The sequence below is a fragment of the Lampetra fluviatilis genome, chromosome 11 (assembly GCF_964198595.1).
Source record: "Lampetra fluviatilis chromosome 11, kcLamFluv1.1, whole genome shotgun sequence".
NCBI classification, from domain to species: Eukaryota; Metazoa; Chordata; class Hyperoartia; order Petromyzontiformes; family Petromyzontidae; genus Lampetra; species Lampetra fluviatilis.
The window spans coordinates 1,450,344-1,476,160 of record NC_136285.1 but is presented as its reverse complement, the minus strand read 5'-3'; the positions used below and the strand labels follow the sequence as shown (position 1 = coordinate 1,476,160).

Sequence of the window (25,817 nt, the reverse complement as noted above, 5' to 3'; positions counted from 1 at the left end):
TATACGGCTCTTTTTCAGAAGCGACCTGGCTATCGCAAATGATAGTTCAACGAAGGCGGCTGATCTTCACGTGGACGTTTATAGCAGAGAAATAAATACTCTAAAGCGCGTGGCGTTGGCTGACCTGGGAAGAGCCCCAGATGTGGCGGTATCCCCGATAGCTGAGTCCGGAGGGCAGCACGAGCAGCAAGTGAGTCTCGTGGGCATCGTCGCCTATGTTGCGCACGCTCACGTTCAGGGCCAGTCCCTTGTGCTGACCGACGAGGAACAGCTGCCTGCCACCCTCGCTGGTGCACAAAGACAAAGATTCCCCCCCCGCCCCGCATAGCCTCGACAATAGGAATCAAAATAAATATTCTCGCACGTGATTCGCTTCACGTTCTTTGAGCTTTAGGAATTGATATTCATCGACGAATAGATTAGATTTTTGTTGCAAATCTTCCGCTCTTAATTGCTACACCTGTGAATTGAGTTCATGACATTATTACGGTATTGCACAGATATGTATGTGATGGAGATCAGCTGGTAGGCTGCCTATATTGAAGAATCCTTCAACCATGTTGAGGACTCGGTGTACCAAATTGACTGTTTAGTGGTATACATGCTGTGTTTAACCACCACACTGTAGATCAAAACAACATAAAGACCAAGATCCCCCGTATAGCCTTAACATACATTTGGGGTCAAGTACTGTTAGCGAGCACCTATGAAGGCCGGCACGGTACATGAGGGGGTGGGTGGATAGCGTCACGCCCGACTGCCTTTGTTTCCCGAGTGGCGATGTTTACGCATCACACCAGGTACTCATTTGAGGCTGAGTTGACCTAGGAGAGGCCCAGGACCAGTTCAGATCATCTTCACCGGTGATCGCCGTGAGCAGGAATCCAACTCGTGTTGCCGGGTTCACAGCGCCTTGTGCTAACCACTGCACTACCGCTTTCCACGTGCGTGCCCAGACGCGCAAGACATAGATCAACTACGAGGGACTATGCTGACATTGATAGCGTCAGCAATAACAATTGGAAAGTCTACTACATAATTCTTATCATACTACTATTACAAATAATGGCTGGATAGCTGGCTGCACGGGATTTTACACGAAAAAAACCTTGAATTGAAATGGCGGAAGACGTTCGAAAGTCATTGAATAACACATTGAGACTTGACGCCGATAATTAAAAACTGATCTAACTTGTCAACTTGTGCATCTATTAATGTGATCCTCTCACGAGAATATTATTTAAATCCTGGAGAATATAAAAAAATCTACAAATATTATCTTGGCATTTTATTATGCAAATTAGTAGATTAATATTAGTGCTCCAATTAACGATTATGAGAAGAGTATGAACATTACAGCTGTCTCTTATTTTATGTTGCAGAGCAATGGCTTCTCTACTAATAATAACCTTTTCATTTACATGCCATTGCTTAGATGTGTCAGTGTCTAAAAGCGCCGTACATCCCTTCCCATATCAACCATTCAAAGGGCACTCCCATTGGCAGCTGTCACTGTGCAGCACAGGGTGACTGGGCAACTGCCTCCCAAGCTGGCAAGCAGGGCAGCATGCCAGGTTCGAACCAAAGCGGGCAGTGAATGCACTACTGCCGAGCCATGTCACAGAATGGCTGCTTACCCAGTCACAGTGTCTGTGCACATTGAGTACTGGGCGTTATCAACGTTAATCGAAGGTTCAAAGAGGGCGGTCGGGCAACATGTAGTTTATGACAAAATTATTGTTTTGCGTTTGTAGATCCCTACCGGATTAAAATCAATTGTGCAAAACTCAACGTAATAGCCAGGGCCTAAAAGGCGTGAGACCACGTCACCCGCAAGGATCAAGAGCGCCTGTGACCGCCGTGTGATCCGTTTCCTCGAGGCCTGACGAGGCTCACCTGCGCAGCTGCGTGAAGTTTTCAGACTTGATGTGCGAGCAGAAGGAGAAGTTGAAACTGAGCTCGCTCTGACAAACTTTGTCCTCTCCGCAACCCTCCTTTACGAAGTTCATCTGAGGGAAACGGCGAAGAGGCACTAATGTCGCGATACTCGCATGGAGCTCACCACACAGTTCCGTGATAACAATCCATCATCCATCATAGAGGGTTCTTTTGGGTTAGATTGAATAAATATAAATGTCGTAAAAAAACTCGCCACCACCCGAAACAGCCAATTAGTGAGGTTTGTCACGTAAACAAAACGTGCCAATTAGTGACGAGTTCAGCACGCCGGTGTGCACGAGAGTAAACCCACAACATTCACAATTCGAGTACCGTGACGTTTCGCTAGGAATTATAACAACCAGCATCATCAAGCGACAGCCATAACTGTGGATAAATCCTCTATTATGGATATTTGTTGCGAAAGGCTACATGTTAAACATTCCATCACATTCCACTTGTTGATTCCTCCACTTGGGCTCAACTACCACTCCGCAGGTCACAACACTTCTCTTACTGCGCCTTCCCTCACACTGCTACGCTTTGGACTTCCCTCCCATCATCTATTTTTCCAAGTACTTTGCTGTCAACTCAAGAAATGCATTCAATCTCATATATTACACATTAAAACTGTGACAGGAACCCACTTACAGCCGAGTGCCAGTGTATTCACTCGACAACTCTTGGCAATAAAAATTTGGGATTAATTATTCACGTAGCAATTGGATTGTAGAGGATGTATGTGTGGAATAGGAAGTTCTGAACAATTTAGCTGTGGAAATGCACAAATAATGGAGACCGTTAAGGACAACATTTGAAGTCGTTAATTTTTTAAGTTATGCTTGCCAAGGGTTTGATGTCCACCTGAGTCAGGACGTGGCCTTAGAGACGAGTTAAAGCACTGTACCTGCTTACTATGGCGACACCCAAGGCCTGGTACATTTGTAGTTGCTGGAGTAACCGATCAATTTAAACAAATCTTTTTGGTTCTTTCGGTAAAGTCACATAGAAGGGAAGTAATAAAATAATGAAAATAAAACATAATAAAATAATTCTCACGACGTTTCGGCCACAATGCAAGCAGCCGTCCTTAGGTGAAGAACATGTCTGTCGATAAGACAGAGTCTGAATGACACGTCCTAGGCTTGGAACGTCTATTTAAGCTGGGAGGGAGGAGGAAGAGCGCCTTGATAAAATAATTTGCATATGAAGAGGAATTTAGCATATTTATGGGAAATGCAGGAATGCGACTAGTGCTACTTGTGAAATGCGTAGGAGGTGGGCGGGGTGTTTTCAAAGTCATATTATGCCCATGCATTATGCAGGATTAGCAGCATCAAAGGGAGGGGGTAGGGGTAGCATTATTAAAGGGAAGGAATGTTAATAGTATGTAGCTGCAGTAACTAAACAACCACGTAAAAAGCTAAAGTATAAACTACATAGTATCATCAGTATGCTAAATATACTCTCAATAAGCTGAGCTACTAACCGTAAGTAATACATTACAATTCTAGGTCGCAAAAAATCGTGAGTCTGATTTTCTCTGAGATAAGAGCTAAGCTAGTTCTAGACAGAATTCGTTTAGCATTAGAAGAAGTTACAGCAGCAGATGTTAGTGTAAATGCGTTTGGTATTACCTTAGAGTCGCGCATCTCTTCAGAAAAGTGAGAGACTCGATTAGCTGAGCCTTCTTATCACGGAGCTTGTTGAAGGATCTCAAAGTTACGTGGAATCCCTCCCCGTATTTTTATTATTTTATTACTTCCCTTCTACGTGACTTTACCGAAAGAACCAAGAAGATGAATCCCTGCAGTCACGAAAGCTTTAAATCGAAATTTAATTTAAACAAATGTTAAAGTATGACTTTTCTTTGGATATAAATGCCCTTGTGATAAAAGAATGATGGGAATACCACATGCACTAAACTATTAATATAATCGTGCACGCACCAACATATGGCAATTACACCGCCAAGTGACATGAACCGAGATAGCATTCTGATGTCAACCGTTAACTGATCATGCAGGAAATATCGGTACATTACGTGTACCTGCATTTAATGGGTAAAATTGTCTTAGAATCTGTGACGGGGACTGTGGACGCTGTAGATTCAAATGTTCCGCCATGAGAACACAATGAGCTTCTTTTAAAAGTGGTCTGCTGCGATCGTGTTATTGCTGTTGACTCAAGATGGGTGAAGGGGCCGCGCGCAGACGCCCACGGGAGCACCTCTGTGCGCAAGGGGTTGGCCACGCTGGCGTTGAGCGTGGGAAGCAGTTCCTCCGTGGCGGCCTCTGATTTTGCCCACCGAGCCTCCTGCACCTCGTAGTGCAGGTGCAGCGGGATGGTCCGCAGCTTGTCCTTCACGTGGTCCTGCCGAAGCAACGAGCTCTCTCACAGCCGAGTGGGTGTACGCGCTGCGACGCGCAGAGGGATGGAGGTGCAGGGTGCAGAAGACACGGAGAGCGCGCGCCGGCTTTTTCGTGGTCACGGCCAAAATCAACACAGGATGTGCTCGCTCGTGTCAGATTTCAGAAGCTAAGTGGGGATCAGCCTGCACAGTGCTTGGATGGGCGACCACCAGCCAGGTTGTCGCAGGCAACTGGAGGCAATGCTGCGTGGAGGCAAGCATGGCGTATCACAGCAAATTCCATTCATGCGGTGTACTTCTATGCTCCTACATCTCTAAACATAATAATTACTCATTTAACAGAAGCACACCTAAGCCAAAATAATATTTTTCAGGAGGGACCTGGATTGGGATGCCTGTCGTTATCGGTGCTCCCCACCTTCGCCATTGCGCACCGACCAGCGTGGGGAAGAGTGCCGCACGCACACAAGTGGATGTGAGGCGAAGGAACTTGCACAGTGACCGTGCACTGAGCGTGCTCGCGAAGGCACGCCTGCACATGAACACACACGCACGTGCACACGCAGCGTGGCGTTGAAGCAGCGCGTGTCGCCCTGGCCGTCCAGTGAGACGTTTCCCGAGAGGACGTGCTCCCCGAGGAGGGTACCGGCCTCGGTGCCGGCGATGGTGGTGAAATGAACCCGCGAGCTGAGGCCTTGCTGTCGCCGACCCTCCTCAGCATTCAGTGAATAGTGCAACGCTGTGGGGGGAGGGTGGAGGGGGGGTCACAGGAGACAATGACCCACGAGGACACTGCTCTCGGGCCGAAGGCCATTTACAATGAGTGCAGCGTGCAGCAGAGGCCCCTGCTTCTCGTAATGCCGCCCACCTCCCCATCTCTAATGAACCGCTCTAATGATGATGATATTCTTGATGGAAAAACGACATCGATGACACAATTATTAAAAGTCTCTTTACCTAGTGCAACATTTGCGTATATGTTGCAGAGACCCGAGAAAAGGGAGTCGCAGAAATATAATCTCGATTTTAAAATAATAATTTTGACTTGCAACACGTCGCACAATATTCACTCGCTCTCGAACAGAGAACGCCCCAGAAGCACGAGGAACCGCTAACAAGCGAGAAGGCAGCCACGCGGTGAATCGGCACCAACGATTACCCAAGCTCTGCGGTCCTCTCAATAATAAGATGTTTTCAGCGAATTAATCAGTGTCTATACATGTGTAGTGTCAGTTATTCAGAGACGAGGTTTGTAGGAGGCACCTTTTATTAGAACATTCACGGTCTCGTCTGCACTCTCTACAGTCGCTTAACCCAGCCTATACACAACACTAGCCGTCTAACACTGACGGCGATGACTAAGACAGCCAAATATCTGGCAGCGCAATATCGAGCGAAGACGGCAGCGACGACGGCGACGAGACGACAGCAAAGACGAGACGAATCCAATCCCAGAACCGGCCACCTCAAGCTCCCGCTCTGGGCTCCTTTTATTCTACCAGCGCGCCTGGCTCCGCCCCGGCAGTGCCTCCCTTCCCGAACCCACTAGCAGGATTCAGTGGCTTCCAGACGGGGTCCTCCGTGACCCTTGCCCCAGTTCCTCCACCCTGCCAACACACCCGTGCACTCGCTCACCGGCGTGTGCACTGTCTGTCCACCATAGTTGCCACTGCTGGCCACCAGCCGGCGCTATTATGCTACACATGTACTGGGTGCTGAGAATGAGATATGGGTTAAGAATGGTTTTAATTGGGGCATTGTATTAAGAAGTCGTTGGTAAGAGACCACGGTCAGGTGGTGAATACAATGCGCAAAGCTACGTGTTATTGTGAAAAATTACACCAAAGCTCTTTTTGTAAACAAAAATCAAACACAATGTTGTAAAGGTGGCAGTGGCAGGAGGCATGGCTCCACAACCGCACACGTACTGATTGCAGGGCTGTAGGTAGGTGGTCGCGCCCAGTATGAGAAGCATGCCAGCACCCTCACGCTGAAAGAAAACAACAAATCACAAGCAGACCTTGTAATGATAAAACTAATATTTCAGCTCCAACCTCTCACAACCCGCATGTCCAGTCTTAGGAGACAGGAATAGCAGTTTTGCACGGACTGGTGAAAACGGTGCATCGTGCAGCAAAGGTTGATATTGTTTAAATTCATGGTCTCTTGAAATTATAATAATGTGTAAAGTATCATTATTGCATCCAAAGCGCTCAAATAAGTATCAAGGCTGAGCTCATCTCCTGTCTACAGCCCTGAGCCTGCAGTGGAAATTCACATCCCTACAACGGGGCAAGGCTATCAATAGGACATTCCCATGCAGAGGTACTTATTTTGTCGACCCCAGAGGGATAATGGCGAGGCCTTCATCCAGCAGTGGCTTGATCATGGCTGATGATGATGGATCCTTACCAAGTACTTTTCCCGTTTTCACAGTTCTTCACGCTCACATCAATGTCTCCGTCAGTCAGGAGGCGGACATCTGCAGTGATGACAGTCCTGGATCTGTGCGATGAACACAGCACACACGGCAGACAAGACAGAGACGAGGATATCGTTAAACGTACTTACAGCACATGAACGCTCATCGAATCTTCCTGAGCTGGTAAATTTTGCAGAGGCGATCGGATTGGCACATCTCCTCTAACACCCAGTCTTATTACACACAATTACATACAAACACTTCTCACTCGCTGTGTAATACTATTTTTTAATGTAACTAGCGATTCTTCCTGGTTATGGCACCTGTGAGTGCTGGATTGGTGGACTGGCATGCGTATGATGGGTTCTGCGATGGTGGAATAAGAACTTCTAAACAACACAGCTGTGGAAATGCACAAATAATGGAGACTGTTAAGGACAGCATTTTAAATCGTGCATTTTTTAAGTTATGCTTGCCAAGGGTTTCAGATCCACCTGAGTTAGGACATGGCCTTAGAGACGAGTTAAAGTATTGTACCTGCTAACTCACTATGACGACACCCAAGGCCTGGTACATTTGTAGTTGCTGGAGTAACCAATCAATTTAAACAAGTTATGCTTGCCAAGGGTTTCAGATCCACCTGAGTTAGGACATGGCCTTAAAGACGAGTTAAAGTATTGTACCTGCTAACTCACTATGACGACACCCAAGGCCTGGTACATTTGTAGTTGCTGGAGTAACCAATCAATTTAAACAAATGTCAAGGCATGACTTTTCTCTGGATATAATTGAGTTATGTTTTTTTTATAATTTAGGCAGAACCTATTTCCACCTTCGAGAGAATAGGTATCCACAGGGTGAAAACACAATTAGTGGATGCTTGCAGAAAGGTGTAAAGGGGAATATAATTTAGTTTGGATATCAACCCAATATTTACATTTAAAAGTGTAAGCCAGAAGGCGGTGATGCTAAATAGGGAACGTGGATCCATTTTGTCGATGGTAACCAGGCTTTTCACAGCGTGCACGTAGAACCTTGGGAGAAGATCAGGTGGGCTCGCATAACAGAGTCAATATTAAAATTACTTAATCGGGATTACACATTGCAGCAATCGTCCCTGGTGTAAAGCGCGCTCTATCAGAAACGAATCATTATTATCACAAATACCATAACAGGCATTGATTAAGGAGTCAGTATGCTGTGTGGCAAAATAAACTTGAGACGACAAAGGGTGTGATGATTGTGTCAGACTGGGCCTCTGTCCCTTCAAACTTTATTTTTCTGCTGGTGGTGGACTGGGCCAATTGTAACTCTATGGATACAACCGAAAACAATAGCATTAGATGGCCGGAGGGAACATTGGTTTAGCCATGACTATGAGGGATCATTATGGTCAGCTGTTATTTATACCGCACCTGCCATGTAGTTAATAGCGGAGTGCTCAGTTCTGGCCGAGCTCTAGCTCCTCTCGGATGGGGGGGTGGGAATCAAATTGGTGTGTGGGGGGCTACTGTACCAGTGATTCACCACTAAGCAGGAGAGTCAGCATGGTTAGGCCATAGGGACATTTGGTGGTGCGGGGCCCATGCTAGTGCCCCCCCTAGCGCTGGTCCTGATTCAGCATCTGCTGTTCGATACGAAGACATATATTTACGCGATCTAATCCAAAAACACTGTACTATGGATGATATTGGTCACGAAAGCCTACGTGTTAAACCAAACCTGAAGAGGATGACTTGATCAGAGAGCGACCCCACGAGCAAGTCAGGGTAGAGGTTTCCATCCACATCCAGGTCGCCACTTAGGGAGTATCCAAACCCCTGCAGGCCAACGTCTAAGTTCTCTCCAGCGAGGACCTGTGGCGGCAGGGGAGGCCCAGGTGTCCGCACTCAAGTCATGGGACACGCTCACCATCACATGTTCAGGCTACCCTCACCGTCACGTGCTTAGGCCACTGGACACCCTCACCGTCACGTGCTTAGGCCACAGACATTCACGCCGCAGCACTGCGTGGTTGACTGGCATGCCATACCTGTGCTGGCTTGGTGATGACACCACTTGGACCTCCGCTGTAGATATACACTCGTCCAGATTCCTCAAATGGTGCACCGACTGCAACATCTGTTTAATGACAGACATCACAATGCAAGGTCACTTTGCAAATAGCAAAAGTGCCCGCATCAGAAATTTAGACATGCAGTAATTACAATTCCCCTACACACAACAACGTATGTTAACGATTTAGCTTCACTTACAATCCCAGCTACTGCAAAAACACAAACTGTAATCAATCATGCTTCGTATTGATTCTATCAAAAACAGTGAAGTATATGGAATGCAACACAGGTTAATGCAGCATCAATAAATGTATCCTTCGGTAATGCTCCATGTGACAACTATGAACAATGTGACAGGATCGATGCATTTCTTCCGGAACTGCTGATGGTTTTTGCATAATGCACAAAGGGTTACGGTTTTTTATACACGTTTTTGTAAATTGTTGTTTGAAAATCATGTTTTTCTGGCCTGTACTGTTTTTTTCTCAAATCTGGCATAATACAAATTTGAGTACCGGATTAGGAATGCAATAATGTTTCCACTACATAAGCTACAATCTCATGAAATAAATTTCAATGACATTGAGATTGAAATATTTCTCCGGCGTTTTATTGAGGAAATGTGTTGGGGATCATTGGAGGAAAGCGAAGCAAGGGTCGGAAGCAGGTAAGAAGGAAGAACAAGTTGTAGCAGGGGCACTCTTTGGGACCCTTGTTGATTTCTACCTAGATCTGCTGGGACTGTATTGAACATTATTGCAGTTTAGTGCACAGCTCTGATGGACCTAGACTGGTTGAGACAAGGGCCCCGGATTTGGTCTGTAGAAAAGGAGACAACCCTCTGTGAGTGTCATAATAAGTCCGTGTATTCATTGGGTGGCACGGTGGCGAGATGTTACCGACCTAGCCTGGTATACAGGAGGCCGTGGGTTCGATCCTGCGGATTTTTCTCCGGGTCCTCCACATTTAGAATCAACATTCGTTTAGAGTATTTGGCTGCTATAAATTTCCCTGTGATGATAAGCCACTTAGTTGAGAGATCATTTGTGGCCAGGTCACTTCTGAAACATAAGAGCTGTACTGTATAGCTCAGTGGGCCTTACCCGGTAAAATAAAAAATATACTGTATAGTTTTTAGTTTTGAGTGTTGGTTACATCGATGATAAAACTACGCAGCACGACCTCACACGTACCTTGAAAACTGTCAAGGTCCAGGTCACCAATGGCAGCTATCGTCAGCCCAAAGCCAGATCCTGCGGTGCCCTCCAGCCTCACACGCTTCCGCCTCTCCCTGCCGCCGTGCTCATCGCCACCCCAGCTGCTGTCAGCGTGACCGTGGCCAGGGTGGTATCGACCGTTATCGTTTAGGTACACGTACACGGCTCCACCCACACTCTTCTTACTCTGGTCAAAGAAATATGGAGCTCCAACTAAGAGATCCATCCACCTGTTGTAGATGGAAGGCGTTGTGTGCAGGCAGAGAGTTGTGTGACGTTGTGATGAGAGGGAGGGAGAGGAGGAGCAGCATATGGAACGAAAACAGAACAAAAATGATTACATCATTATTAGAATCATCATCAGCAGTAGCTGCTGGACAAAGGCCTCCCAAAGCTTTTGCCATCCCTCATTACTCTGCAGTACCTAGCACAGTAATGGATAGTGCATTGAAATTAGGGGGAAAGGTAAAAAAACTGAGAAATATCTTAAACCACGAAAGACAAGTTGAAGAAGGGGAGAGTTATGGACAGAGATGAAGATGTTAAACAAAGTCAGAATACAGAGATAATTCTGTAAAAGATTTGGACAATAATGAGAAATCGGAGAATAACACAAATAAGCGATGATGTCATAGCAAGCCATGAAAGCAGCAAAGGGATGGTTATGATCTTCATCACATTTAGAAGCCAACCAACCTCGTGAGCATCACGATTGTGTAGGTACAGAAATACACTTGGTGATGATACAGTACTGTATGCCTAAGTTCTAACCACTTGAACACGTAGCCTTTCGCGACCAATATCATCCATAATAGAGGTTGTTTTGGGTTTGATCGCGTAAATATATAAATGTGTCGTTAAAACCCATCACCACCCGACACAGCCAACTAGTAAGGGTTGTCACGTAAACAGAACATGCCATTTCGTCACTAGTACAGCACGCCAGTGTGTTGGAGAGCCAAGCCACAATATTTACAATCTGAGTACGATGTTTCGCCAGTAATTACAACTAGCTTCATCAGGCAACAGCCAGATTTGTGGAGAAATCCACCTGTTTCGTTCCTTAAATATAGAGTCCTGGATGTGGTGACCACACTTCTGCACTCTTGTGCAAAGTGTGGGGGGGGATTAATGAGTCAACGAGTCGTACATTGTGCATGCGTATTATGCGAGCCCTTTCATCTTCTCCTTCCTGTCCATTGTGTGTATTGAAATAGCCGTACCAGCGGTAATCCCTATTGAAGTATGGTGCCCTGTATAGGCATGTATTTAAACAATGTATTATTTGATGATTCGCTTCCACGCAGCAATAAGTCGATAGCTATCTGAACGGTTAAAATTATTTTTTATTTCTTTCAATTTCGATAGATTATCTAATTAGTCTTGGCTAGTAACAGCTTGTTTTGCACAGAACTTCAACATTATCAAAATCTCGATTTAAAGCTTTCGTGACTGCAGGGATTCATCTTCTTGGTTCTTTCGGTAAAGTCACGTAGAAGGAAAGTAATAAACTAATAAAAATAAAACATAATAAAATAATTCTCACGACGTTTCGGCTACAACGCAAGCAGCCGTCTTCAGGTGAAAAATGAGACACTGCCAAGCTTGGAGCTTATATATAAGCTGGGTTGGAGGTGGAAGAAGAGCGCCTTAACAAAAGAATGTGCATATCAAGAGGAATTTAGCATATTCATAGGAAATGCGTAGGAGGTGGGTGGGCGGGGTTTCAAAGTCATATTATGCCCATGCATTATGCAGGATTAGCAGCATCAAAGGGAGGGGGTAGGGGGTAGCATTAACAAAGGGAGGGAATGTTAATAGTATATAGAAGCAATGAAACATGTCAGTGGGAGAGCGGTGGCAGGAGACCCGCAGCGGAGCAAATAATGCATTTCCTGTGGAGAACACAAGATACACAGTCAATGCCAGTGAGTGGACTGCGGTCTGAAAGTCACCGTAAACGTGGACAACAATCAGTTAAGATCCGAAATGGTTTATTACGTCCTTCCAATGATTGCGGAGCCAGAATCCATCTTCTCGGTTGAAATTGTCTCTGTGTTTGTATATGTGGATCGCCTCATGAACGAATCTCTCATGGTAGCCAAATGGCTTGCAGAGAACATCTGTCTTGGAGAAGTCAATGTCATGTGAGCCCACTGAATTGTAACAGTGATCTGCCACGGCTGAGGTGTTTGTCCTACCGTGTTTCAGGTCTGCTTCATGTTCACGGATGCGGTCCGAGACATGTCGTTTGGTTTCTCCAATGTAACTGCTACCACAGAGGCAAATTAGTTTGTAGACGCCAGGGTACTGTATGTCTGGAACCACGTCTTTTACAGACGGGACCAGATCACGGATTTTATGTACTGTGTTGAATCGGACCTGAATCTTGTGTTTAATCAGGATTTTGGAGATCTTTTTTGTGACCCCAGCAATGTAGGGTAAGGTGATGGTTTTGAAAGGCTCCTCAACAGGATCCTTCTTGATGGTAGGAGTGATGGCTTTTCGGATTGTGTAGTCGGGGTAACCATTAGCCTTAAGAGCTTGGCGTACGTGTTTTAGTTCACTGGCAATGTGTTCCTGGTCGGAGATGCATTGGGCTCTATGGTATAGAGTCTTGATGAGGGAGTTCTTCTGTTACATGGTGAATCTGATGGTACACATTGCCAGTGAACTAAAACACGTTCACCAAGCTCTTAAGGCTAATGGTTACCCCGACTACACAATCCGAAAAGCCATCACTCCAACCATCAAGAAGGATCCTGTTGAGGAGCCTTTCAAAACCATCACCTTACCCTACATTGCTGGGGTCACAAAAAATATCTCCAAAATCCTGATTAAACACAAGATTCAGGTCCGATTCAACACAGTACATAAAATCCGTGATCTGGTCCCGTCTGTAAAAGACGTGGTTCCAGACATACAGTACCCTGGCGTCTACAAACTAATTTGCCTCTGTGGTAGCAGTTATATTGGAGAAACCAAACGACATGTCTCGGACCGCATCCGTGAACATAAAGCAGACCTGAAACACGGTACGACAAACACCTCAGCCGTGGCAGATCACTGTTACAATTCAGTGGGCTCACATGACATTGACTTCTCCAAGACAGAGGTTCTCTGCAAGCCATTTGGCTACCATGAGAGATTCGTTCATGAGGCGATCCACATATACAAACACAGAGACAATTTCAACCGAGAAGATGGATTCTGGCTCAACAATTATTGGAAGGACGTAATAAACCATTTCGGATCTTAACTGATTGTTGTCCACGTTTACGGTGACTTTCAGACCGCAGTCCACTCACTGGCATTGACTGTGTATCTTGTGTTCTCCACAGGGAATGCATTATTTGCTCCGCTGCGGGTCTTCCCTCACCGCTTTCCCACTGACATGTTTCATTGCTTCTACATACTATTAACATTCCCTCCCTTTGTTAAAGCTACCCCCTACCCCCTCCCTTTGATGCTGCTAATCCTGCATAATGCATGGGCATAATATGACTTTGAAACCCCCCCACCCACCTCCTACGCATTTCCCATGAATATGCAAAATTCCTCTTGATATGCACATTCTTTTGTTAAGGCGCTCTTCTTCCACCTCCAACCCAGCTTATATATAAGCTCCAAGCTTGGCAGTGTCTCATTCTTCACCTGAAGACGGCTGCTTGCGTTGTAGCCGAAACCTCGTGAGAATTATTTTATTATGTTTATTTTTATTATTTTATTACTTCCCTTCTACGTGACTTTACCGAAAAAAACAAAAAGATTATCAAAATCTATTGAGTGTCCTTGCTGGCACGCGTGTTCTGCTACTGCTGACAGTTGTATTTGAGAGTATTTAATATTTCTCTGATGTTCTTTTAGTCTCGTGCTGATCATTCATCCTGTTTGCCCAACTTAACATTTGCCACAAGTGCAGTTAATTTTGTACACACCTTCTGTTGATCCCTTCGGTAATACATCTTTTGTACCAGATATTAATTTCTGCATTCTATGTACCGTGCCAAATCTGACTCGGATGTTTGCTTTTCCAAACATCTGGCTAGTTTATCAGTTACCCCCGCAATATACGGTATTTGATCATTTTAATTACTTAGGCAGTTTCAATGCTCGTGTTATTTGATTTGGAATTCAATGACCTGTTGATTTGTGCATCATTGTAACCGTTCATTTGCAGCGCTTCTTTAACATGTTGAGTTTCACTTCTCAGACTGTTGCAAAACTCATCTATCCAGTTCACCATGGAAGTGGAAGCTGACAAAACTCTACCATTTCTGGATATTCTGCTCGGACGGGGTCGAAATGGTAAAATAACACACAGTGTTTACCGAAAGAAAATGCATACTGACGCCTATCTGAATGCAGTCACACCATCAACCCGCACCGAAATCTGCTCTTATCAAGACGCTCATTCATCGAGCTAAGAAAGTGTCAGATGGTGACAGTTGACTTTCTGTATAGATGAAGGTAGTCACCCTGAAATGTGGACATGGAGACACTTAGCCCAGTGTTGTACAAGATTCCCTGGGAATGGAGTCTACACTGTCATGGATCCTTAATGATTTGAAAACCTGCTACTGTCACCCAAGAGGTGAGCAATGCCTCGTTGGTACAATTGTCATCACAATTGATCCGTTTTTTTAAGAGGTGCCGAGACAATGCAGGTACTGCAGTTATGTTACTTGTGTCATAAATGGCAAACTTAAATAATAATGTAGTACTTGTAACGCGCACAGTTTTGAATCGCCCTCAGAGAGACGTAGAATGTTTTAGAGGCAAAGAAAACCACAGCCAAGCTGGAAGAGAGGCAGAACCAGTGCTAACAATTGCCCAAGCTCTGTGGTCCTATATTGGGATGTGTGGTTACTGTGTCCAGCACAGTGACCACACATCCCTACTCCCTTGCCTCCAAAGTCCCCCTGCTCAAGTGCTTAGGGCAGTGTTCTTCATTGCAAGGCCCATATGCCCTGACGTGCGGCTCCCGACAATACACAACATGTGAAAACACCCCCCGTCATGCTGTCAAAACCCAACAAAGGTTTCTAATGTGTGGCGGACCTCACACTGATGATGCCTTATTGGCGAAAGTGTCCCAACCACCACCCCTTCTGAAAATGAGTGAAAGGACACCGGCTCAGGGTGTTATCAGAAGACTGATCAACCATACGAACCCGTCGCCATTGAGGTCAGTGAGGCAGACGGCGTATCCGTAGGCGGAGGCGAGGCCCTCCCCGCGCAGCATGAGCTCGGGCACGAGGCTGTTGTGCGAGTGGTTGACGGCGAGGAGCAGCACGGCTCCCGTGTGGGCGGCTCGCGGCGCGCCCGCCACCACACTCGCCTCACCACGCCGCGCCACGTCGTTCGCCACGTCCACGGAGAAGCCTGGACAAAGGGCGACGGAGCGCGACGGGCGCACCCGTCGGCTCGCTTCAGAACACGTGGGGCACTCCTCGCTTTGCGCCTCTCATCTTCAATAAGTTTTCTTATGATTAATCATTAAAACAATTGAGCTGTGTACCTCTTTTCAGAAGCGAGCTGGCCACAAATGATCGCTCAACAAAGAAGTGGCTCATCATCACGTGGAAATGTATCGCAGCCAAATACTCGAAACGCGTTATGTTGATTCAATCAATTTCTTTCACTAATTTGGACTCCGATGACAAATTAAACTAACGGTAGATTTGAAGCTTTCGTGACTGCAAGGATTCATACTCTTAGTTCTTTCGGTAAAGTCACGTAGGTAAAAAATGAAATTAAAAGAAAAAGAAAAGAAAAAATAATAATAAAAACGTCGTGATTTTAATATTTTTATTATTTTGTATAATTTTTTATTAATTTTAATTTCATTTTTTACCTACGTGACTTTACCGAAATAACTAAGAGTATGAAACTAACGGTAGTTACACCTTAAGGAAATGGCCCGTAACGAGAGTATAGAGGACTGGACGACAAAAAATATGTGTTTTGTCGTGAGCAGAAGTCCTATTTAATCTTAATTTTGGAGCTTTCGTGACTGCAGGAATTATTCTTTGTTTCTTTCGGTTAAGTCACGTCTAAAGATAAAATAATAAATTAAAATAATAGTATATTACGACGTTTCGATTGCAACACAAGCAATCATCATCAGGCATAAAAGAAATAGCAACAACAATCTAACTAGAAAACTATAGACAGACATACAAGCAGACATACATCACAACGGCACACAGAGAGAGGACACATATCGGCACAAAGAGAGAGGTCGTTTCTGTGACGGTCCCTTAAATATAGAGAGGGGGGGACGGGGACGGAGAGAGGGAGGGGGCAGAGAAAATTAGCATATCAATGAGTGTACGGCAACGTACTGCTGCTGCAAGTAAGATAACGACGTGGCACGGGCACGCAAGCTTGAAAATTAGGAGAAAGGCACATGAAAATTAAATAACCTAGCAAAATATCGAAATGTGATGTAATACAACACAGAGAGTCGGTTAACACACAATTAACGCATAGCCTGGTTGATTACGTATTTCAAAGATTGCTAAGTTAGAATTTTAAGTGTGAAAATTCCAAAGAGAGGACACAGGCAGAGAGAACACATAGCCAGAGAGAGAAAAGGATAAGCTTAAAACTTCCCCATAGAAGTGGTTCAATCTTAATTTTGGAGCTTTCGTGACTATTATTTTAATTTATTATTTTATCTTTAGACGTGACTTAACCGAAAGAAACAAAGAATAATTCCTGCAGTCACGAAAGCTCCAAAATTAAGATTGAACCACTTCTATGGGGAAGTTTTAAGCTTATCCATTTCTCTCTCTGGCTATGTGTTCTCTCTGCCTGTGTCCTCTCTTTGGAATTTTCACACTTAAAATTCTAACTTAGCAATCTTTGAAATACGTAATCAACCAGGCTATGCGTTAATTGTGTGTTAACCGACTCTCTGTGTTGTATTACATCACATTTCGATATTTTGCTAGGTTATTTAATTTTCATGTGCCTTTCTCCTAATTTTCAAGCTTGTGTGCCCTTGCCACGTCGTCATCTTACTTGCAGCAGCAGTACGTTGCCGTACACTCATTGATATGCTAATTTTCTCTGCCCCCTCCCTCTCTCCGTCCCCGCCCCCCCTCTCTATATTTAAGGGACCGTCACAGAAACGACCCCTCTCTTTGTGCCGATATGTGTCCTCTCTCTGTGTGCCGTTGTGATGTCTGCCTGCTTGTATGTCTGTCTATAGTTTTCTAGTTAGATTTTTGTTGCTATTTCTTTTATGCCTGATGATGATTGCTTGTGTTGCAATCGAAATGTCGTAATATACTATTATTTTAATTTATTATTTTATCTTTAGACGTGACTTAACCGAAAGAAACAAAGAATAATTCCTGCAGTCACGAAAGCTCCAAAATTAAGATTGAACCACTTCTACGGGGAAGTTTTAAGCTTATCCTTTTCTCTCTCTGGCTGTGTTCTCTCTGCCTGTGTCCTCTCTTTGGAATTTTCACACTTAAAATTCTAACTTAGCAATCTTTGCAATACGTAATCAACCAGGCTATGCGTTAATTGTGTGTTAACCGTCTCTCTGTGTTGTATTACATCACATTTCGATATTTTGCTAGGTTATTTAATTTTCATGTGCCTTTCTCCTAATTTTCAAGCTTGCGTGCCCGTGCCACGTCGTCATCTTACTTGCAGCAGCAGTACGTTGCCGTACACTCATTGATATGCTAATTTTCTCTGCCCCCTCCCTCTCTCTGTCCCCGCCCCCCCTCTCTATATTTAAGGGACCGTCACAGAAACGACCCCTCTCTTTGTGCCGATATGTGTCCTCTCTCTGTGTGCCGCTGTGATGTCTGTCTGCTTGTATGTCTGTCTATAGTTTTCTAGTTAGATTTTTGTTGCTATTTCTTTTATGCCTGATGATGATTGCTTGTGTTGCAATCGAAACGTCGTAATATACTATTATTTTAATTTATTATTTTATCTTTAGACGTGACTTAACCGAAAGAAACAAAGAATACGTCCTATTTACATGGGGCCTGCTCAAATCAGGGTTGTGTATGAATTTAAACGTATGCAAACATATGGCCCTAATATAGGTATATTAGGCCATATATCTACACATACAGGAAAAACATGCAAATGTTGACCTCGTAAAATGTTGAATGTTAACACAAGGTGTGGAGGATGAGAAAAAGGATATACAGCAGGGTTTTCATTGATGGTAAAAAAACGCATGGATACATGATTCATGATATAATTTGGGGTGATGCCATCATTTATCTGGCTTTATTTGTGTCGTTAAGACTCCACCACAACCCATTACAGCCAAAAAAATATAATTTCCATGTGTATAATGGTTTAAGTCGCCAATTATTGGTTAAGCTCGCCAGGTAAGGACAATTCTCACGACCAAATTTAGCCATTAACTTATGTGTTAATAACCCCTATCGTGTCAAGTTAAGATTAGATACACGTTCGGGCATTTAGCACAGGTGGGAATTGCAGAAGAAAAGAATGATGAAAGAGGGGCTTCAGATGTACACGTGGCATTGTAACACGACGTATGCAGTAGCAGGGTGTGTGAACATTTGCGTGTTTTGCCGTGTACACACCCATGTAGCTGTTTAAAGGGACTTTAATATGCTCAGGATCATTTTCTGACTGAGTGGTGTAAACCGTTTCATAGGGTCCATCGTCAAAAATTCCATTCTCGTAGAGCGAAGAGTTTCTGTGTGACATGGACACGAGACCTGTGTTGAGGATGAGAAACAGAAGAGCCTTTGAGGTGGAGTCAGAGCAAGGTCACGACAGACAGCACTCACAACGCGCTCATGGGAGTACAGTAGTAGTGTCTTCCGCAGTGAATTTAAAGCATGGAAAGTTGATATATTTTTTATACCAGAATGTGTTTCCCAGAAAGTTCATTTGCTCAACTTTACGGTCAACCGTATCTTATACTTTCCAGTGGGAAATGGCCACTGGAAAGCCATACATATAAAGTCAACATTTAACACCCCCCCCCCCCCCCCTTTATGCTTACTTAAGGTAGTCCATCACATCCGATGATGACTTCAATTACTTCTTGTGGGTTCTCTATGGAACTCATAAAGTGCAGCAACGGATACCTGCGCGCTGAAATTATTTAGAATGACGTGGGGGACGCGCTTGTCTCCACATCACTTCTTCGCTGTGGGGAAATGGACTCCAGTGGCAAGGAGAAATTCCAAGACAACCAGCACCTCCCCACAGCTGCAGGAGGATGCCGGAGCTCCAGTCTATTGGAGAACCACCTGTCGCGGGCCGACAGCACGTTGCTTTTCTCTCGGGGTGAGCTCCCCTAGCATTTTTGTTTTCCCAGACTAACCCACAAGGCAGCGGGGACAGTGGTTGGCCGGTGCCAGGGCGTGTTAACGTAACCTGGGCCTGTACACCGCACCTCTGGGGACCACTGCAGCTCCATTTTTCAATTGACCAACACATTGTTACAATTGACCAACACATTGCATTCCGTAGGTGCATTACCATCTCGACTATCGATCCAAATCCTGACATATCATACCATTCAAATGCGCATTTGGATTCACCTCATTCCCAAGGCGCATCCAAATCCACACCGCGTATGTCCTCAACAACACAAAACCAGTTTCACCGCACACGGCCACGGAAAGGTGCGGTCCTGCACGGACACGCTGCCCCGTAGCAGCCGCACGTCCGTGGCAACGGTGCCGTTGTCACCTCGCCAGTAGTGCGCGCCCGGCGACCCGAAGTAGAGGTAGTGGTAGTCGCGGGTGAAGCCCGCCGCGGTGCCTTGCTGGCAGAAGCCGTACAGCGCGTACGACTCGCCCCGGCCCGAGCAGGCGTGCCAGCCGCCCCCCTCGGAATGGTCGTTCGGGTCGAGGCCCAGGGCCTGGCCCAGCACGTAGCAACGGCCCACGGGACTGCGGATCTCCTCGGAGTTGCCCACGAAGTTGCGCCGCTCGTAGCGGTGGGCGCACGCCTGCGCGGGAGACAGATTCGCACCCGGGGCCAGGTGCGGTGTCAGCCCCGCAGCGCGACACGTGACACCCCCCTCCGCCACCGTTCAGCGGCACGCGCTCCCGGCCATAATTCGCTCCGAAGGAAAGTTGGTTGGAAGGTTATAAGTCTGTTATGGGATTTTTGTGTGTGTGAGATTCACAACCAAACCAGTGGGTACCACACATGTTCACAGCGCTTTCCATCCTGTTCCGGTTGGAATGGTGTGGCTAAGTGCTTTCGTTGCGAATGTCATTAAACGAATGTCAAACGTACAAACCAACTTTCCTTCGGTCCGTATTGCATCTAATTTTCATTCTCTTGCAGGCAAGCCTCCTCGGAATGAGCTCGTGGGGCAAGAGCTCAGAACCGTCAGATTAATCCCGCACACATGTTGCTCACTGGGGAGTGCATGCGGAGGCATGTCAAATTTGTAATATTTAACTGCTTTCTGCCACTTTGGTGGCCGAGTCGCCCTTGAAAAAGAGCTGCATGTAGCTCAAAGGGCTTTACTCGGTAACTAAACTTGTGAACTTCCGTCAGAACGTTGCTGGTTTTCTTGAGTGGCCACATTTGCTAGACACCGGAATGTGTCCATCACCCTCTTCTTCCTCTTCTTCCTCCACACATCTCTTCACCCATTGCCCCACCCCCCTGCCTCATCCCAAGCCACACACTCCACCCCCTTCACATCTTCTCGTCTCCTCCCTACCAACCCCTGCCCTCTGTGGCCAATCAAGGAGTTTGATTTGCATTGGAGTATTTATGTTTAATATTTATGATATGCAGATGCTTGTGTGCACAGCTGTGCGGATTTTCGTGGGTTTTCTGCGGTGCTCTCAGAAATGTTTCTGGGTTGCACTGCTCATTTTTCGGAGTGAACCGGCACGTGCAGCGAAACGTTGGGCATAGTGCCGAGCAGGTGCTGTAACCCGGAAACATCAGAGGCCTATATAATTGCACGTTTTTTTTTACGTTTCTTTCCATAATGTTATCTATATAAAACGCCATTCAGGCACATTTGCATCTCAAATTGCAGTAGAATTTTAACCGCGCGCAGTTTTACTCACGGAGGCGCAAGGGGAAACCACCGACAAGCGGGAAGGCAGCCAGAACCGACATCGATAATTTGGCCAACTCCAATGAATGCATATATAGTGTTACAACTCCAAACAACTCGAGTACGCACCGTAATTGTAATGCATGCCGTGTGATGACGCGACAACAAGGGGACGCCAAGAGCGGGAGAGGCGTGATTTCACGTTTTGAAGCCAACAGCGCACGTCTCGTGCAAGCTACATCACCATACTTTGCAGTAAGCGTTCTTTCTGTTTTCATTTCACAACGAGTAGAACGTGTGAGTAGGATGAGTTAGTTATCTGCTACTTACAAGGACCTTGCCACCTGGACCCTGACTTCGAACCGTCACTCCCATCCATTGATTCTCTTTGCTCTCTTCTATTAGGTCAACTGTCAAAGCACATAGAAACACACCCACATAGGCCATTCCAATCGATATTCAACCATCATGTTTTTAAAGAGAGTTTGGAAGGCAGTATGTGAATTAAAAGAGATAAACACAGTACCATTGAGTTGTTGACTTTGCGCCCGTACGGAGTGAAAATTGCGTCTATTGTTACAAATTGAATGCGGCCCATATCATAAGTAAATGAGGTTCCTTTAAAATCAGATTAATTACAAATGACTCACATTTGTTATAGGACATTGCTAAAACACATTAAAATACAACATGAGCATTGGTCTATTGAGGGTTCTCATTGGTGGTTGAAGTGCCAGTTTATGTGTATATTTGACAGGTAGACAACTTTGTGCATGTAGTTATGTGGATTTGGCATCATGTCATTCTGGCACTCCCCAAGCCATTCCCCTAAATGGTGATTGATGCGATTGCACGTCATGGCTGAAAGTTTGTTTATTTGCTATCGTTGCCACTTCCCCAACCAATACCAACTTTGGGCCATTTCTACAGTCGTGGGTAATGGTGAAATGGGTGCGTTTTTGTGTGGAAGCAGTTGCATAAATTCGGGAACTTTCTTGAATTTCAAAAAATGGCTGTCATCCCATAAAAAATGGCTGCCGAAATAGCTTCATGACCTGGGCCTACGGAATCTGTTTATAGGCAACTGCAACTCTAGGGATATGCCAGGAGTATTTTTACAAGAATTTTTTTTTTGGGTATGCTGTCCAAAAAGTTGAACAGTCCAGTATTTATACACCCACACCCAGACAATAGTTTAGCCAGTCTAGTCACTGTTACTCCACCTAATTTCACAATTTTCCATTGAATCTATCAACATTAATGTGAGCCCAGCTGTGGTCAATATAGAAACTGCTGTTAAATATTGAATTCCACATAACTGCTACATTATGTATGTGTAGTGAGTCCAACTGAGTTGCAGACGTTGTCTTCGGCAGCAACACGTTTTATTAAACTATTAGCACAACATACTCCAGGGCTATTAACACAACATACTCTTAGGTGGTGACCACCCAACTAACCACGCTACGGCGGAACTAGACACAGTTCCACTATCCCGGTCCGGACCACAAGCTGGGTCTTGGACCGCGTGGCTGGAGGCTTTTTCAAGCTTGACGTGGATCTCCTGCCTCTCCAACAGTAAGAACCCCGACCCCTTCTCAGGGCCCACCCTTATTTCGGGCTGGGCTGGGGCTGGCTCCACCTCATGCCCCGCCCACCTTCTTGATCTCTCTCGCCCTTGCCCGAAGGCTCGAGAGAGTTCTTCTTGGACCATGTGACCACCCATTGGCCCCCTCCACCGGTGGCCCCCCTCCAGTATCATCCAGTCACATGTCCCCAGGTCAGCTAAACGTAACCCTAGCTGGCTGACACTCTCTCGCTCTCTCAACGGGAGCCCGCACCGCACGCTGTGCATGGTGCCACCGCGCTTAATCAGTGCTCACCAAAGTCCCTACTAGGGCTGGTACTACACCCGATGTCCGGGGTGTACACACAACAGTATACATCCCGTCGTGGCCTCGCAGGCCCGGCACCACACAGTGACATTCCCAGTCACTACATATGTGTAGTATCAACGATTCAGAGACAGAGTTTCTAGGAGGCACTTTATTTATTAACAACTTTCACGGTCTCGTCCGCACACTCTACAATAGCTCAGCCTAGCCTGGACATAACACTAGCCGTTTAACACTGACGGCGCTGACTGAGATAGCCAACTACTATCCTTCGTACTGCAATATCTAGCGGAGACGTTTAGCGACGATGGCGACAAGACGACAGCAACAACGAGATGAGTCCATTCCCAGGACCGGCAGCCCCGAGCCCCTGCTCTCGGCTCCTTTTATGCTATCAGCGCGGCATGGCTCCGCCCTGACCGCACCTCCCTTCTCGAACCTGCTACCAGGTTCCAGGGGCCTCCAGATGGGGTCCTCCGTGACCCTTACCCTAGTTCCTCCGCTCTGCTAATACACCCGTGCTCAAGCGCACTGACATGTGCGCTGTCTGTCCACCACAGTTGCCGCTACTGTCCACCAGCCAGCGCTATTATGAAGCAGATGTGTGCTTTCTTGTATTCTCACGTTTCAATATGTAATTTCAAATATTGTATTGGTTTGGTACATGATACAGCCTAAATCAGTTACATATCCAAACAAATAATATTACTGTTGGCATTTGACCATACACTACGGTAGTTCGCTTATTTTTCAGGACCAGCTGTACCTATATTTAGTATTTTTCTTATTTCAAACACGTGCAATTCTGGGTGAACATTATACTCACCGTGGTCGTCAAATGTTAACCTTGAGCAGTCTCCGGGCTGCTGGGTGATGGGACAGGCGTAGATACCACCTGATCTTCGTGCAGCTTGTCGAGAAAGACCTTCCGCCTGAGGGGCCCCCACCAGCAGCCTGCAGAATGACGGCCAAGCGTTAAGATTGGCCACCACCACGGGACAACCTCGGAAACAGCCATTCACCGCTGTAAGGTGATCAATCTGCCTGCACGTTTAAACATTGTGCGCAGTGTTTGACAGTTGATGTAGTGACAATTCCAGGGGAACTGTCATTGAGCAGATCGATTTGCAGAGCAGTCGGTTAAAGCAGCATGTAAGGGACAAGTGCAGATATCTCTGGACCTTGATTTGGTCCAACTCCCTACACGTTCGTACATCTAAATAAAGAATTCTGAAGACTCTTACCTGTCAATGTCATGGAACTTCTCCACACTTTCATTTCGCCGATGCTGTTAAAGTAAATCTCGGTGCGGATAATGTTTTTAGCAGGCCAGATTGGGACAATGATCGTCACCAGCACTATGCATGGACGGTAATTGAACCCAGGTCAAAATTATTATATTTCAATGTGCTATTACCATTGAGTAACTGTTGGCCACTAGCACAAGTGAGTTTTACAAATATGTGCCAACACATCTTGAAAGCATATGATTTGCAGACCAACTATGTATGCAAGACATTAATTCAATATATGATTCCTTACATTCATGTGCTCCAGATTATAGTTGATTTGTGTCTTTATATTATTTCACACACACACAACACTGTGTAAAGTCTAGCAATGATGTGATTGGCTGCATTTTCCAAATAAAAAAAATGACCTCAATTATGATCTCAGACTGTAATCATCGCCCCGACTGTGAAACCATTGCAGATTATGTGCAACATGGCACCTTCGTGGTAGCATCTTGCTATAACAATGGCGTGCATACTAAATGTCCTGAATAAGTATGATTAATGTACAGGTTGTAAAACGGAATGGGTCATAATAGGAATGATAATCATCAGAGCCAAATCCGAACAAACAGCTGTATGTACAGATTTTGGAATCTCATAATGAATCTTGTTCTAAAATCAATTGTTGACCTCAAAAATATGTGTTATACAGTACTGTATATGAGATATGGGAATGGGGCAGGTGATTTATCATAGCGGTCAGTGTACTACACGCACTATAAACACAATGATCACTCGAAATTCAATTCCTGCCCGTGCCTAACATCGGTGGCGAGTGACGGCTGAACCGGTTCAACACTGACCTGCACCGACCAGCGGTGTGAAGTATGGTCAAAATAACTCCCAGAACCGACACAGTATAGAGAGACCTTCATCCAGCAATTGATTGCCAATGGTGCTGTACATTGCCCTTGTTATTTGTTAAACTGTATGCGCAGTAAATACACAGAGGTTTGGCCGAAAGAAGTGGTTCTCAAGCGGGGGTATGCGGACCGCTGGGGCTACGTGGCAATGTCCCTGGTGGTAGGTGAGGTGATTTATAAACGTGTGAAATTATATCATACATGAGAGTCATTGGTGAATAATCATATATGAATCTGATAATATAAAATGACTACAATAACATTTAAATCCATATGGTAACCCAGAACCATATAAAATACCGTTATAAACTCATTGATCGTAAATAATGTGGTTTCTAAGATCAACCAGCGAGCACAAACAAATTACGTCATGCATGCAAAGCGTCCGTCACTTGCAGTTATTGGCTAGTTAGGGATACCTCACAAATGTACAATTGGTTTAAATATTAATGTTCATTATTCATACATTTATTTTTCAGAGTCAGGAAAGGTGGTACTCGGATGAAACAATTTAACATGGGCCTACAGTAGCCAAAATAGGTTGAAAACCACTGGCCTAAATGATATGTATGAAAATGCGCTGTATACGTGTACATGTGTGAATGTTACAAGCACATGCCATGAGAACCGCTATACGCATTACACGTGCCCACCATAACCACCACGGTGGACAGAGTGGATAATTCTGCCATCGTTACGATAT

The 25,817-nt window shown here is 45.3% G+C and overlaps 1 protein-coding gene across 1 annotated transcript in view; it reads right to left on the bottom strand.

The window, feature by feature from the left end:
* Positions 1 to 25,817, bottom strand: part of LOC144934676 (integrin alpha-6-like) — a 64,822-nt gene that overhangs the window by 17,869 nt on the left and 21,136 nt on the right. The window contains exons 2-15 of the mRNA XM_078860726.1: positions 23,783 to 23,910; positions 21,392 to 21,471; positions 19,723 to 19,984; positions 18,600 to 18,737; positions 15,180 to 15,390; positions 9,982 to 10,235; positions 8,764 to 8,852; positions 8,454 to 8,587; positions 6,722 to 6,814; positions 6,238 to 6,299; positions 4,864 to 5,048; positions 4,168 to 4,311; positions 1,897 to 2,009; positions 125 to 287 (exon numbers count right to left, since the gene is read on the bottom strand). Coding sequence (XP_078716852.1) covers positions 125 to 287; positions 1,897 to 2,009; positions 4,168 to 4,311; positions 4,864 to 5,048; positions 6,238 to 6,299; positions 6,722 to 6,814; positions 8,454 to 8,587; positions 8,764 to 8,852; positions 9,982 to 10,235; positions 15,180 to 15,390; positions 18,600 to 18,737; positions 19,723 to 19,984; positions 21,392 to 21,471; positions 23,783 to 23,910 — 2,056 coding nt within the window. The remainder of the gene's footprint in view (positions 1 to 124; positions 288 to 1,896; positions 2,010 to 4,167; positions 4,312 to 4,863; positions 5,049 to 6,237; positions 6,300 to 6,721; positions 6,815 to 8,453; positions 8,588 to 8,763; positions 8,853 to 9,981; positions 10,236 to 15,179; positions 15,391 to 18,599; positions 18,738 to 19,722; positions 19,985 to 21,391; positions 21,472 to 23,782; positions 23,911 to 25,817) is intronic.